This window comes from Dipodomys merriami, unplaced genomic scaffold (genome assembly GCF_024711535.1).
Source record: "Dipodomys merriami isolate MVZ:Mamm:240054 unplaced genomic scaffold, mDipMer1.0.p SCAF_102, whole genome shotgun sequence".
Taxonomy (NCBI): Eukaryota; Metazoa; Chordata; class Mammalia; order Rodentia; family Heteromyidae; genus Dipodomys; species Dipodomys merriami.
The window spans coordinates 4,563,848-4,579,480 of NW_027202294.1; the positions used below are offsets into that span (position 1 = coordinate 4,563,848).

General features: G+C 39.7%; 1 protein-coding gene across 3 annotated transcripts in view; it reads left to right on the top strand.

Annotated features, from left to right (window-relative positions):
• The first annotated feature begins 1,013 nt into the window (after positions 1 to 1,013).
• Erlin1 (ER lipid raft associated 1) overlaps positions 1,014 to 15,633 on the top strand; it is a 37,791-nt gene continuing 23,171 nt past the window's right edge. Inside the window, exons 1-6 of one of the 3 annotated variants that reach the window (XM_069995463.1) lie at positions 1,014 to 1,084; positions 1,378 to 1,501; positions 3,013 to 3,094; positions 10,214 to 10,260; positions 11,246 to 11,307; positions 13,265 to 13,390. In XM_069995463.1, the coding sequence (XP_069851564.1) occupies positions 1,389 to 1,501; positions 3,013 to 3,094; positions 10,214 to 10,260; positions 11,246 to 11,307; positions 13,265 to 13,390 (430 nt within the window). In that variant the 5' untranslated portion in view covers positions 1,014 to 1,084; positions 1,378 to 1,388. Of the gene's footprint in view, positions 1,085 to 1,148; positions 1,259 to 1,377; positions 1,502 to 3,012; positions 3,095 to 10,213; positions 10,261 to 10,837; positions 11,032 to 11,245; positions 11,308 to 13,264; positions 13,391 to 15,633 lie in introns of those variants that run through there. The other 2 variants (XM_069995467.1, XM_069995470.1) reach the window with 2 other exon arrangements.

Sequence of the window (15,633 nt, forward strand, 5' to 3'; positions counted from 1 at the left end):
GCAAAAAGAAAAAAGCTGGAAGTGGCGTTGTGGCTCAAGTGGTAGAGCGCTAGCCTTGAGCTGAAGAGCTGAGGGACAGCTCCCAGGCCCAGAGTTCAGGCCCCACGACTGGACCCAAAAACAAAAACAAAAACAAACGAAGCCAGCTTGGGCAGAAATAAACTTCAAGAAAAAGCCAGAAGTAGCACTGTGTCTCAAATGGTGTAGTGCTAGCCGTGAGCAAAAGCAGCTCAAGGACAGCACCCCAGCCCTGAGTTCAAGCCTTCAGACTCACAAAAAGAAGCCCAAAAACCAACTCCCAAAAACACTCAGCCATGTTAGTGGATACTTTTATCCCCTGTATTCAACAGGCTGAAGCAAGAGGATGTTTGGTGAGTTTGAGGCCAACTTAATCTAAGAGAAAAAAGAAAAAAAAGGTAAGAATGAAGTCATTTGCTCCAGTCTACATTTTCTGGATACATTCTCGTAGTTTCATCATAATATTGGTGAGATTGGAGAATGAGTTGTATACTGTTATACTTCAACTCTGAAAAGTAATTACAGAACAAAAAAAGGGGGGCTACTCAAGTTTCTGGCAATTTCATTAGGTGTTCAAACAAAACACAAAATTCAAATGGTGCAGTTAGATCGAATAGCTTTCTCTCATAACTTCCCAGCAACATTGCTTTTAACGAAGTCTGGCTGCTACCCAGGTGCAGGATCTGCCCCCCTAGTAAGGCTCCCCATAAACTCTGAAAGGCTAAAAGACAGGAGCAGGTTCTCTGTATGAGAAAGAACTGACCAGTCCTTTGTCTACGCAGCTCTTTATGTCCCTGTTTATTCCAGACTACTAATTTCTGGAGCAGCTCATCAACAGAGCACAAAGAAATGAATAACCCTCGAAGATTTGCATGTCCCAGAGAACTGGGGAATTTTGTCCTGCCCGCTTCCCGTCTCGCAGGTCGCAGGGAAGTGGGGAGTGCGTCACCCTGCGTCCTCGCGCAGCCGCAGTGCCGACCGAGTGGGCGGGGCCGGCGGGTGGCGGCGGTTGGCGCGACTCGGGAAGCGGCTGCACGTGCGGGCGGGGGCGATGCGTCACTGACCGGTGAGGCGCGGCGGCGGGGTCGGCCCCATCCGGGAGCCCGAGGCTGAACCTCTTCCCAGAACCCGATTCTGGGTCCCCTTCTCAGTGCCGCTCCGCCAGGGGAGCGGCAGAGCGGCACTGAGGCGGGGAAGAGTGGGTGTCACGACGCTCGCCACGCCGGGGCGGGCCGCCTGGGTGAGGGGCGAGGAGCCCGGGAGCCCCCCGGCGCGGCGGGGCACCGGAGGGAGCGGGTGCTGCCGGCGGGGGCGGGCCCGTCCCTCCCCGGACTGAGAGTCTTCTCCGCCCTCACCCAGGAGGAACGAGGATGAATATGACTCAAGCCCGAGTTCTGGTGGCTGCCGTGGTGGGGCTGGTGGTTGTCCTCCTCTATGCCTCCATCCACAAGATCGAGGAAGGACACCTGGCCGTGTACTACAGGTGAGCCCCCGTGCGCAGGCTCACCCCGCGCCGGTCCTCGTGGGGTCTGGAAAGTTCTTCCCTTGCAACGGCCGGCCGCGGAGTCCCGTCTAGATGTTGGGCACTCGTTAGAGACGGAAGCAGTCCCTCAGGGGGCTGAAGGGGTCGCTGAGCCACTCACCACAGATGCTCTTTAGGAAATTTGGTCATTTCTATGCGTTTTCCTCAGAGGGTTGGTTTGTTTTGTGGCTGTCGTTATTGTTTGCATTAAAGAAACTCTCCCAGTATCTGCTTAGGTTTTACAAAGGCTTGCTGACCGTGACAGTTGTTGCATCCTTAGACCTCAAGGGATGGGACAAAAGCACCACATTGCTGGGAGGACCGTTCCGCTCCCTCTGCACTGACTCCTTTTTAAGTGGAGGCGAGGAAGAGTGGGGTTATGTGTCTAGTTGGGTTGGCTTAGCATAACACCAGTTTCATTTGATATATATACATTGGTAAGAAAAGCCAATTTGTGGAGAAATCGGGAAAGTAGTTTTTTTTAAAAAGAGCTTCAGCTTTTTGATTTTCATCACTCCCTGCATTAGTATTTGTATTTTGAATCTATCCTGAATCCTGGAGGAAAATAAAAACTACAATTTTTGTGGTTAGCCTGTTAAAACAGATAGAGTTATACCATATAAAATAACATCTTAGTCCAGATTTCCACCCAGTTCCTCATTGTTTTTCTGACAGTAAAACCAAGGGAAGAATATTTGAAGATAAGACTCCAAACACAGTCCATCTTTTCTTAATTATGATTACCTGTCCAAACCTATTTGTATTTTCAGGACAGAAAATATTCTTTGAGTTTGTTATACACTTTACAAAATAGAATTTCTTTATTATATTTGCTTCCCAAATGCCTCCTTGTTATAATTTGCAAGATGTGTTTTCATATTCTTATATCTCTAAATTTGATGAACAAATACCTCTATACTCTGAGTCTTCTTTCTCTTCATCTTTCCATGCTATTTTCTTGTTTGTTTTTTTTTAAAAACCTGGAAAGTTTTTTCCTAGTATTTTAATTGCTTTGTGGCTAGATTAAAAAAAAATCATTAGTCTCAGAAACTTTTTCCCTAGCTTAAAAGGTTGTATCTTTTTTCAACCTGATAACTAAAGGTATTATGTTCTGAATTGCCTTTTGATGTGTACAATAAAGTATCTCATCTGAGAACCATTAGGAAAAAAAATGTAACAAATATTTCTCAGAAGGTTAAAGACCAGAGAGTCCTTTGAGCCTCAGAGCAATTCTCGAGACTCAGGTATAGTTCGTGGAGCTTATGAAACAAGGTGTAACAACAGCAGTCCAATTTGATGTTTTCACTTTTTTAGTTGTGATAGGTATTTTAATCAACAGTTGTTCATCATGAGTATCTGAGTGAGGCTTTAATAGCTTAGTAGCATAAGTAAAAGTAAATGTTTATTAAAGCATTTTAGATTTGGAAAGACCTATCTTTATAATTTTGTCAAATTGAAACATCTTTTTACAGGGGAGGAGCTTTACTAACTAGCCCCAGTGGACCAGGCTATCATATCATGTTGCCTTTCATTACTACATTCAGATCTGTGCAGGTGAGTGATACTTAGGGATTCCAGATAGACAGGTATGACAGGAGCTACCACACTTAGGGGTGAAGATGAATGTCCTTATTGTTTAAGCAGTTGTTGGTATTTTCTTAAATTCAGGAGTTTAAAATTAGAATAGAATTGTTGCACAAGTTAACAATTTTGAACCATCTTGCTTCTTGAAGTCAATTAAAAGTAGACAGCTTGGGAAAACTGACTTTTACCCTCTGTATAATAATATCAGCAGGTTTTCTGTTGCTGCTGTCAAAATAAAATCAAGAATTAGGAACGCAACTAAAAATACAAACCAGTGATTACTTAGTTTAGAACCATGTTTGGTTTCCATAGAGGCAGGCTCCTCCTGGACTACTGTTAACACTGAGGATCTGGATTTTTATACACAGCTTTCAAACTCACATATTTTTGCCTTCCCATTTAGCACAATTTTATGTAGAACCTTAGTAAATGTACCATTTTGACAGTATTCCAGAATATTTGAAATAATTGTCTGGTTATTGAAAAGAATGTCTTAGCCATGGGTAATACTTGATAAATACCTTTTGACATAAGATGATAAAACAGGATTAGGCTGTGGATACTTTTGCAAACTCAGTGTGATCCTAAATTTTTGTATTCGGAAGTTTAACTGTCTGCAGCTAATTTTTCAGGAATTAAGAAAACTCAATGCTGGGGAGCTGGGAAGGTGGCTCAGTGGTAGAGCACTTGCCTTGAATGCATGAGGCCCTGGGTTCAATTCCCCAGCACCATATAAGCAAAAAGAAAAAAAGCCGGAAGTGGCCCTGTGGCTCAAGTAGTAGAGCACTAGCCTTGAGCTGAAGAGCTGAGGAACAGCACCCAGGCCCGGAGATCAGGCCCCACAACTGGACCCAAAAAAAAAAAGAAAACTCAAAGCTGGGCATCAGTGGCTCACGCCTGTAATCCTAGCTACTCAGGAGGCTGAGATCTGAGGATCGTGGTTCAAAGCCAGTCCAGGCTGGAAACTCCGTGAGACTCTTATCTCCAGTAAACCACTCAGAAAACCAGAAGTGGAGCTGTGGCTCAAAGGGTAGAGTGCTTGCCAAAAAAAACAAAAAACAAAAAAAAAACTCAAGAGTTACTCAATTTTGTAATTACAAAATTTATAATTTTGTATTGGCTTCCTACTAAATGGGTGCTTAATTGTAAATAGCTACCTCACCCAGATTTCCTTCCAGTTCTCTTTGAAATGGCTTAGGAAAAGCATTGTATCTTATTGAAGTGAAACTTAGTCACTAGTCAGGCTGTAGTCATGCTGCCATACTGTTTTCCTATGTTAATTTTATTCATTCTTGCTTTGGTTAATGCTGTCACCTCTTTTTTTTTTTTTTCCTCATACTGGGGCTTGAACTTAGTTTATGTGGTACTGAGGAATTAAACCCAGGGTTTCATGCATGCACTAAACCACATTACCAGCCCTGCTGTCAAATCTTCCCTTATCATCTCTCCTTTGTATTCCTTTTCTGCTGTGTAATTCTTGCCAACCTTTTGTAGGCTTGACCCAGATTCCTTTTCTGATCTATAGCTCTTAAAGTCTGTATTATAAATTTTGATCCTTGATCTTATTTCCTTTAATATTGTTGTCTAGTTTTCTAAGTTGTTTTGTGTGTTCTTTCCAGAAAAATCTCTGTAAGCTTCTTCAGGGCAGAAGTTATACACATTTATATTTCTGATCTCTATTTATACTAGAAGTTGTTAAATTAACCTGATTTCTCAGGAAACAATGTAGTATGGGAATTTGGAGAGTTGCTCTGCCACAAATTGGATGTAAATCTTTAATATTACTTAATTGTTGTAGACTTTAGTTAACCATCTGCAAAAGAAGTTTTAATTACATGGCTTCACCAACAGCTTAAACAGTCACTAATAGAAGTAGAAATGGTGATATCAGACCTTTAGAGATGAAGGGCTTTTTTAGATTTTGTTTAAAGCCAGAAACATAATGCTTAAGTTCTCTGGCATTAGCCAGCAGTGTCCTGAAGCTTATCCTGGCTTATTTTTTTTTTTTTTTTTTTTTTGGTTCTGGTCGTGGGGCCTGAACTCTGGGCCTGGGCGCTGTCCCTCAGCTCTTCAGCTCAAGGCTAGCGCTCTACCACTTGAGCCACAGTGCCACTTCCAGCTTTTTTTTTTTTCTTCTTATGTGGTGCTGAGGAATCGAACCCAGGGCCTCATGCATGCAAGGCAAGCGCTCTACCACTGAGCCAACTTCCCAGCCCCATCCTGGCTTATTTTTGAGCTAAGGTACTACTAATTTTTGCTCCAGGTATTCTCAAATTGTGATTCTCTTGTCTGCTTTTTAGTAGCTGACATTACAGGTATGTAGCACCACACCTGGTTGTGTTTCTTCCTCCTTTAAGGAAGTATTTTAAGTTACACTGTTGCAGAGAGAGAGAGAGAAAGGGATAGATGAATGAAGAAGAGAGAAGAGGGAAAGAATGCAGTCAAGAATTCATTGTGAGCTGGGTATCAGTGGCTCACACCTGTAATCATAGCTACTCAGGAGGCTGAGATCGGAGGATTGCAGTTCAAAGCCAGCATAGGCAGGAAAGTCTGTGAGACTCTTATCTCCAACTAACCACCAGAAAAAAAAAAAAAGTGGTTTTGTGGCTCAAGTGGTAGAACACTCGCCTTGAGCTGAAGAACTGAGGGACAGCACCTAGGCCCAGAGTTCAAGCCCCACAACTGACAAAAAAAAAAAAAAAAAAAAAGAAATCGTTGCGTAAAGTATAAAATTAAAAGTAAGAGAAGAATTGGTATGGGGAGGAATAGGTGAGATGTTGAAAGGGGTGACATTGATCAAGATACATTGTATTTTTAAGAAAGGATAAATTCATAAGCTGTTTTGTTAATGGTAACTCCTTTGTACAACTACTTATTAAAAATATATCGAACCACTACTAAATATCCCCATGCTGCTGATCACATGTATGGTGTATATGTGTACACCATTATATGTTATAGACTGTGATAGACAATTTGCTCCAGGAAAGTTAGAATGAACTTGTGACTTTAAATGAACATCATTATTCCACAATACTGTGAAATTTGGGAAATTATGTAATCACTTAACCACAATAAAAAAAAAAAAGAACCTCGGGGAAGGTAGGGAGGGGGATGGTAGGGGGAAAACAATGGAGGGGGTAACAATGCTCAATAGGAAGTGTACTCATTACCTTGCTCATGTAACTGTAACCCTCTGTATAGTATCTTTACAATAAAAAAATTAAAAAAATATATTGCAAAAATAACATTAAACATAGCTTAGTTATATACATAACAAATATATTGTGACTTTTTGGGGGGGGGGTCCGGTCGTGGGGCCTGAACTCTGGGCCTGGGCGCTGTCCCTCAGCTCTTCAGCTCAAGGCTAGTGCTCTACCACTTGAGCCACAGCGCCACTTTCCGGCTTTTTTCTTTTTGCTTATGTGGTGCTGAGGAATTGAACCCAGTGCCTCAGGCATGCAAGGCAAGCACTCTACCACTGAGCTACCTTCCCAGCCCTATATTGTGATTTATATAGTAACAAGTGAAAGGATTTTTTTGTATACATTAATATACTGTATATCTTATACAACAAAATAAAAGAGGCAGGAGCCAGTGGCTCATGCCTGTAATCCTAGCTGCTCAGGAGGCTGAGATCTGAGGATCATGGTTCAAAGCCAGCCCGAGCAGGAAAGTCCATGAGACTCTTATCTCCAATAAACCACCAGAAAACTGGAAATGGCACTGTTGCTCAAGTGGTAGAAATAGCTTTGAGCTGAAGAGCTGAGGGACAGTGCCCAGGCCCAGAGTTCAAGTCCCACCACTGACCAAAAATCAGCCAGATGCTAGGAGGTCACTCCTGAAATTTTAGCTACTCTGGAGGCTGAAATCTGAGGATTATGGCTTGAAAATAACCTAGGGAAAGAAAGACTCTTATCTCCTATTAACAGGGAAAAACCAGATGTAGAACTGCAGCTCATGGGGTAGAGTACCAGCTCTGAGCAAAAAAGCTAAAGAACAGTACCCCAGCCCCTGAACTCAAGCCCCAGTACACACACACACACACACACACACACACACACACACACACACACACACACACACACACACACACACACACACACACACACACACACACACACACACACACACACACACACACACACACACACACAGAGAGAGAGAGAGAGATATTGCAGCCAATGTGACCAAATTGTTATATGTGTGAAACAGTATTCTAGGAAAGAAATACATTAGTAAAATCCTTTTTGTAAGATACAAATTCTTAGTTTGGGGATGTTTGGGACATAGAAACCAGCTCTATTTAAATGAATAGTTTTAACAAACTTGATAATTGAAAAGTATATGTAAATATGAAATCCTGTATATGATGTATAAAGAAAAAGCAACAGTTAGAGAAATAATATAAAAATCCTCAAACTTCAGTGTATACATAAAGTAAACATACTCATTTTTCAGAATAAATACCCTGTTATTTTTGGGAAATACCTTTTCTTTTTCTTTTTTTGATGCCAGTCCTGGGGGAACTCAGACCTAGGTGCTGTCTCTGAGCTTTTTTGCTCATTTCTTCACCTCCTACTTCCTTTACCTAGAACTGATGTTTACCATCACCCCCATGTCTGAACCCAAAGAGTTCTGTTCTAGAATTTTGTATTTAATCAAATACAGTGTCTTTCCATTATTTCTTTCTTTCTTTCTTTCTTTTTGTTTTTTTTTTTTTTTTGGTCAGTTATGGGGCTTGAACTCAAGGCATAGGTGTTGACCCCCAGCTTTTCTGCTAAAAAGCTAGTGCTCTACCACTTTGAGTCACAGGGCTAGTTCTTTTTTTCTGGTGGTTAATTGGAGATAAGAGTCTCATGGACTTTCCTGTCCAGGCTAGCTTCAAACTGCAGTCCTTAGGTCTCAGCCTGCTGAGTAACTAGAATTATAGGCATGAGCCATCAGCACATGGTTATATCCTTCCATTATTATGTCTGAAGGATTTACAGCTTTGCATGTTCGTGCCTTTACAAAAGACAAGTGAGTCATACGGGCAAAGGAATTAGGACCTCTTTTGTTTGTAGTGCTAGGAATTGAGTCCAGAGCCTTGGACCTGCTAGGCAGGCACTCTACCTCTGAGCCAGATCTCCAGCCACACATTCCATTTATATTTTTTGAGATGGGAATCTCATATTTCCTATGCTAGCCTAGAATTCATATTCTCTTGTGTCATTCTCCCAAGTGGCTGAGATTACATGTGTGTACCACTATGCTTGGCTTTCAACCTCCCCCCCCCCCCCCCGAAGGCTAATTTTGTAACTACATGTAATTAGGGCGAGCCTAGATTCCCAACCCAACATTCAAGGCCCTATACATAATTAACCCCCATGTTCTCTTAGAATTCACCATCACTTGAATTGTGCCTTCTGCTTCAGGCTACCCAGTCTGCTTCATCAATTGTACACCAATTGTCTTCAACGTGAACTATAAGCTGTTTTTCTGCCTAATCTGTTCTTCTTCCCTGTTTTCTTAGGAATATTTTACCTTGCCATGTGTGTGTGGCTGTGCATATGTACATGCTAGTAGTACTAGAGCTATTAAAGGCTGATGCTCTACCACTTGAACCACACCTCTATTGAAAGCTTCAAGATTATTTCCATATGACTTAATACATAACAGCTAATTTATACTTTTACTTTTTACCTGTTTATGGATTGTAAGGGTTTTATCTGTCATGTTACATTGTGACTTCTTTGGAAACCATATATATAGTCCATAAAACAATATGTTGCTGCCAGGCGCCAATGGTTCATATCTAGCTGCTCAGGAGGCCGAAATCTGAAAATCACTATTTGAAGCCAGCTTGGGCAGAAAAGTTCAATTAACCAAAAAGCTAAAAGTGGAGCAGTGGTTCAAATGATAGAGCACTAGCTGTGAGCAATAAAAGCCCAGGGACATCACCCAGGCTCTCAGTTCAAGCCCTAGTTCCAGCACAAAATAAATACAAATACAATACAAATACAAAGTAAATAAAATATATAGTATGTTGCTGTGTACTTGACCAGGTGCAGTGTGTCTAGAACATATTTCTTAGCTACTCACCTATTCTAGGCCTTAGAATGCAATATGAAGTCATTCTGGATCTGAACAAAGGTAAGCCATGGCAAAGCAGTCAAGAAACATTGTTACTTCACTAAAAGCAACTGATACTGGTGTTGGTACTTACATTCAAAAGGAAACTGAACAAAGCATGTAAGAGATCACTGGGTTCTAAATTTAAAATATTGACTGTGGCTTTAGAGATGAAAGTTTACTGTTGAGTTCAAGGGCAGCTTTGAGTCAGAGGGTACTTGTATGCATAAAGGAGTTATCTTTTATCTTCAGTGTAAACAGTAATGTTACAATGAAATCAAAGTTCAGAACATAAATGCTAGCGTATCCTTATGGGTGAATGTGTGGTTCATGTCGTTTATAGTTTCAGGCCAGCTCTAGGCAATGGAGAGTCTCTACAGTTTTCTGCTTACTAGTAGATTGAACATGGAATGTTTCCTAATGCATTTTGATCCAAATCTTAGCTATAAAGTATGGTTTAGCTTGGTGCTGGTGGCTCATGCCAGTAAACCTAGCTACTCAGAAGGCTGAGATTTGAGGATCACAATTCAAAGTCAGCCTGGGTAGGAAAGTCTGTGAGATATTTATTTCTAATTAACCACCAGAAAACCAGAATTGGCCCTGTAGCTCAAAGTGGTAGAGTACTAGCCTTGAGCAAGAGAGCTCAGAAACAATGCCCAGACCCCAAGTTCATGCCCATGACCAACCAGGAAAAGAAAACAAAATGTGTGTGTGTGTGTGTGTGTGTGTGTGTGTGTGTGTGTGTAAAGAAAACAAAATGTGTGTGTGTGTGTGTGTGTGTGTGTGTGTGTATTAATCTTAAGTCTTATTTCTACCAGTATATAAAAAGAAATGACTGTTCTGATAGCAAATCTCTGGAGACTGAAATTGTGATAGAGCCTACCTGTACTTACTCTCAGCAGCTCTTTAGAGATTTGCTTCTGGGACTAGCTGTTCTTTGACAAGAGTTTTGATGAGCTATTTTTTCCTCCCTAGACTACCCTACAAACTGATGAAGTTAAAAATGTGCCTTGTGGAACAAGGTAAGCTTTCTGCTTGGTGACCACCTTTCCTTTTAATTCAGATGGATTTTTGTTCCTAAAATTGTAGCCACTTAAAATACTTGGATATAGACATGACAACAATCCATAGAGATTGTCGATATCAAAATTATTTAAACAAAATCCTATCTATATAAAAATTTTCTATCTTAGGAATCAGTTATTGAAAAAAAAGTGGATTTTTAGAACCAGCACACCAAACTTTGTATGTCAGCATTTCCTAATACATCTGCTTTAATGATTGCTTTTTAAAATAGACTTTATTTTTGTTTTAGAGCAGTTTAAGGTTCATAACAAAATTATTCAGAATGAAAGTAGCACATTACCATATATGTTCATTACTCCTCTCCAATGCCTTTATGACTTTCCTTAGCTTAGTTCCCTAAAGTCAGGTCAAAAAATAAAAACTTACCCTACATAGTTATTGTAAAGGTTAGAATTAGTGTATATGAAGTATATAACCCAGCACTTGGCTCAATAAAAGATAGTTTAAAATTAACTCATCCCATTTTCTTCTCACTTGTAATATATGCCATCTAATTTAGAGTTTCTGATTCAGTAGGTCGGAGTGAGGCCTGAGAATTTGCATTTCTAACAAAGTTCCTGGGTGATGATGCTGCTGGTCTGAAGACCTCACTTTAAGAATTGCTGCCCTAAAGAGGTTTAGGGAGTAAAAGGCAAGCAAGGCCCAAGTTATTTCTAGAGTATACTTACTACATTGAATTATATCAGAAGAGGAATATGAAGTCCAAGGTATTTTTTAAATTACCTATTTTAAATGACCTAAATATTACTATTGCAATCTTACAGAGGGCACCTTTGACATCTGTAGAGGTATAGAAACACTTTTAAGAGACTAAACTCTATTTTAAGTTTATGTCTTTGATTTCAAGGTCTCTCTAGGTCTATCTGTAGCATTCTTCTATAGATTTAGTGACTCACCTTTTTTCTATTAATTTGTTTTTAGTGGTGGGGTCATGATCTATATTGACCGGATAGAAGTGGTGAATATGTTGGCTCCTTATGCAGGTATGTTATCCATCTATTCTGTCGTTTTATAGTTACAACTATAAAACTTATGGTAAATACTTTACAAGTAAGGGAGGAATAAAAAGATAACAAGTTTTTACAGACTCACAAATTATAAAGGAATAATCTAGAATATTTTTCATTTTTAGGGCATAGAGTTAGAAATAGGTCACAAATTATGGACAGAGTTGACTTTTGGCAACTTTATGAGTTATTCTTACATTAGTATATCTAAAAACAAGGTAAACATTGATTTATTTCTAGAATGTATGGTAAAAATCTGTAACTGATCAATTTCTTGGGGGGGGGTCATACTGATGTGTCACTATGGAGAAATATTTTCAATTAAGATTTGCTGTAACTTGCTAAGCATTCAGACTCCTTAGAGAAAACATTTTAGTAAAGACGAAACTTCACAAAACAGACTGGATAATATTCAGTTTTAAAAATTGCAACTTCTTGGGCTGGGAAGGTGGCTCAGTGGTAGAGCACTTGCCTTGCATGCATGAGGCCCTGGGTTCGATTCCTCAGCACCACATAAGGAAAAAGAAAAAAGCCGGAAGTGGCGCTGTGGCTCAAGTGGTAGAGCGCTAGCCTTGCGCTGAAGAGCTGAGGGACAGCACCCAGGCCCAGAGTTCAGGCCCCACGACCGGACCCCCCCCCCCCCAAAAAAAAAAAAATTGCAACTTCTGAGGAAAGATTTCACTTTTTGATCTTTATCTTTGTTAATCAAATTCCCATGTGTACTATGTTTTTTGTTTTGGGGGATTTTTTTTTTGTGCCTGGGTTTTGTCCCTCAGCTTTTTTTGCTCAAAGCTAGTGCTCTACTACTTGACCCACAGCCCTGCTTCCACCTTTTTGGTGGATAATTGGAGATAAAGAGTCTCACAGATTTTCCTGCCTGGGCTAGCTTTGAACTTTGATCCTCAGATCTCAGCTTCCTGAATAGCTAAGATTACAGGCGTGCATCATTGGCACTCAGCTAAGTCATGTTAAATTTTACATAAGTGGAACAGACACAAATTGTGAAAATCAGAACAGAAGAACCACAAGGGCATTACTGTTAAGTGGATTTGAATAATACTTCTTAGAAATTTTTTTTTTAGGAATTATTTTGTCTTTTTTCATAGTCAGCCAGTCGTTATCTATGGGCTGTACATCCACAGATTGAACCAACCTCAGATTGAAAATATTCGGAAAATAAAATCACACTTGTATTAAATATGCATAGACTTATTATTCCTTAAACAGAATTGTATAATAACTATAAGTATTTGAATTATATTAAGCATTACAAGCCATCTAGAGATGATGGAAATTATATAGAAGGATTTGTATAGTTTACATGCAAATATTACACCATTTTATTTAAGATAAAGCGTTTGTTGATTTTGGTGTGCTTAGGGATCCTCGAATGAATCTCCATTAGATATGAAGGGATGACTTTATAGTTTACTGGCCACAAGTCATTTGAATGGATTATGATTAAAAATAGAAAGTGCAAGACAGGTGCCAGTGTAGCTGCTTTCTCTGACTTTTATTGTGTCTTGGCTTATGCAGTCCTTCTTTACCCCTTATCTAAATATTTGCTTTACAATTATGCTTTATACTTTTTATGCCTCTAAACCCTGTGTCTCTTAACTTATCTTCATGCTGCTGCCAAAGCACAAATCTCTGTCATGCCTTATCTTTAACAGTTCTTTATTAACTCAAACCTAATATATATTTTCCATAATATATGGAATTTGAAGTTTGCTTGTTTGTATTGTGAGTGCAAGAGAATATGGAGAATTGAGCCCAAAGAATGTTTAAAGGTTTGTGAGTTATGTTTTCTGATTTCATTATTTTGTTGAAACTTTTCCTCAGGAATAATATATAACTCTTTTACCCTGGCTGAATTTGAAAATACCTGGGTTATTGGTGGGTAAAACAAACATTGGTTATATCTCTCTTTCAGTATTTGATATCGTGAGAAACTATACTGCAGATTATGACAAGACCTTAATCTTCAATAAAATCCACCATGAGCTGAACCAGTTTTGTAGTGCCCACACACTTCAAGAAGTTTACATTGAATTGTTTGGTAAATGTCTTATTTTTTTTAAATATATAAGTAACCAATTAGAAATGGTTTCAGTTTATTTATTGATGCTGTAACATTAATCAACCTTGTGCTATTTGAACATTTTTCCTAAACTTACAGTAAATTATCTTTTAAAATACAGATTTATCTTACAATTTTGTGTAGCTTGATAGAGATTAGAAAAACTTTATTCCTCACATACCATATTCTGTTCTTATGATAACTTAATGAATATTAGTCTTACTGTAATAGATAATTTGAGGAAATTAAGAAGTCTGTGTTTGGGAGGATTTCCCAAGATCACTACTAACTCAAGATTTGGTGGAAGAATGACAAGATTTAGCCTGTACTTGTATTTACAGCTAATATGTATTACAGGCAAAAGATACAAAGCAAAACTAGCAAAAAGAAAAGTTACATGGATGAAGTCAAGAGGAAACCAGAGCCAGGAGCTAGTGGCTTATATCTTTAATCCTAGCTACTCCGGAGGCTGAGATCTGAGGATCAAGATTCAGAGCCAGCCCAGGCAGGGTAGTCTTTGAGACCCTTATCTCCAGTTAACCACCAGAAAACTGGAAGTGAAGCTAAGGCTCAAAGTGATAGAACATTAGCCTTGAGCAAAAAAGCTCATGGACTGCACCCAGGCCCTGAGTTCAAGCCCTATGACTGACAAAAAGAGGAAACCAGAAGCTGGGCTTTCATGGCTCATGCCTATAATCCTGTCTACTTTGAAGGCTCAGATCTGAAGTTTGTGGTTCGAAGCCAGCCCACGCGGTGAAGTCCGAGACTCTTTTATCTCCACTAAACTACCAAAAAAGCCAGAAGTAGAGCTGTGGCTCAAGTGGTAGAGCACTTGCCTTAGGCAAAAGGAAGGTCAGGAACAGAGCCCAGGCCCTGAGTTCAAGCCTCAGGACTAGCACCAAAAAAGAAGAAAAAACAGATAAAGAATCTTTTTAGAAAGGAGTTGGAAAGGATGTTTTTAATTTCCCTAGTAACAAATTGTGACAGTACATGTGAAATGTCTCAAGAAACTTCTGTAGTTACAGTTTCTCAGTGCTTAGTGTTTTGTACTGCAGCCTGGTAATGTAGGAATTGTATGACCACTATATACTAATCTTATAGACTACCAGAAGGAAAACACATGTTCAGCATAAACCATATTGTGTGTCTAAATAGTTTAGGCACAGTGAGCCACTTTTATCAGTTCTGGAGATGGTGGAAACCCTTCCCAAATCCCAAGTTTTCAGGTGCCCACTGGTCAACTTACACACTGGCTTTAAGGATCACAGTTTCAGGCCTGCTATATTTACTTTGTTCTGAACAAGTTTTCATTTGTAACAATGAAAGTTCTGACTTGAATATGTGCAGTTATTTGGTTGCTTACTCGTACTCCTGGAATTTTTTTCTTGGATTCATTGGAATGAAGCTAGAATCTCCCAACTGATAGCTCTTTTATGATGAACAACTGTGATAGTGGCATATGAGGAAACAAATCAGTCATAATTTTTCACAGTTATTTTAATGGTGATAATAAGCTGGGCACCAGTAACTCATGCCTGTAACCTATCAGGAGGCTGATATCTGGAAGATCAGTTCAGAGTCAGCCCAGGCAGAAAATCATAAAACTCCATCTCCAATTAGCCAGGTAGGAGGCATGGCTCAAATGGTAGGACACCAGCAGTGAGCAAGAAAACTGAATGGGAGTACTAGGCCCTAAGTTCAGACCTCAGTAGGGGGGTGGGGCAGAGGTCAAAGTATTGAGGTCAATAAAAATCACGAGTTACTATGTAAGACCAAGTAAAGTGACACCATCTTCATTGTCCAGTACATTTGTGCATCAGACTTCCTATGAGTGTTTTTGTTCTTTTAAATCAAAAATATAAGGAAAATGACATTTAGGGATTTGTGCAAAGACTGACTAAAGGTAGGAATTAGCTTTTAAAAAAAAAAATGAGAATAAAGCTAGGTGCCAGTGGCTCACAGCTATAATCCTGGCTACTCAGGAGGCTGAGATCTGAGGGCCATGATTCAAAGCCAGCCTAGGCAGCAAAGTCCATGAGACCCTCATCTCTAATTAACCACCAGAAAACTGAAAGTAGCCCTGTAATAGAATGTAATAGAATGGTCACCTTGAGCTGAACAGCTGAGGGACAGTGCCCAGGCCCAGAGTTTAAGCCCCATGACTGACAAAAAGAGAGAGAGAGAGAATAGATATGTATAAGTCCTGAACTAAGACACTATGG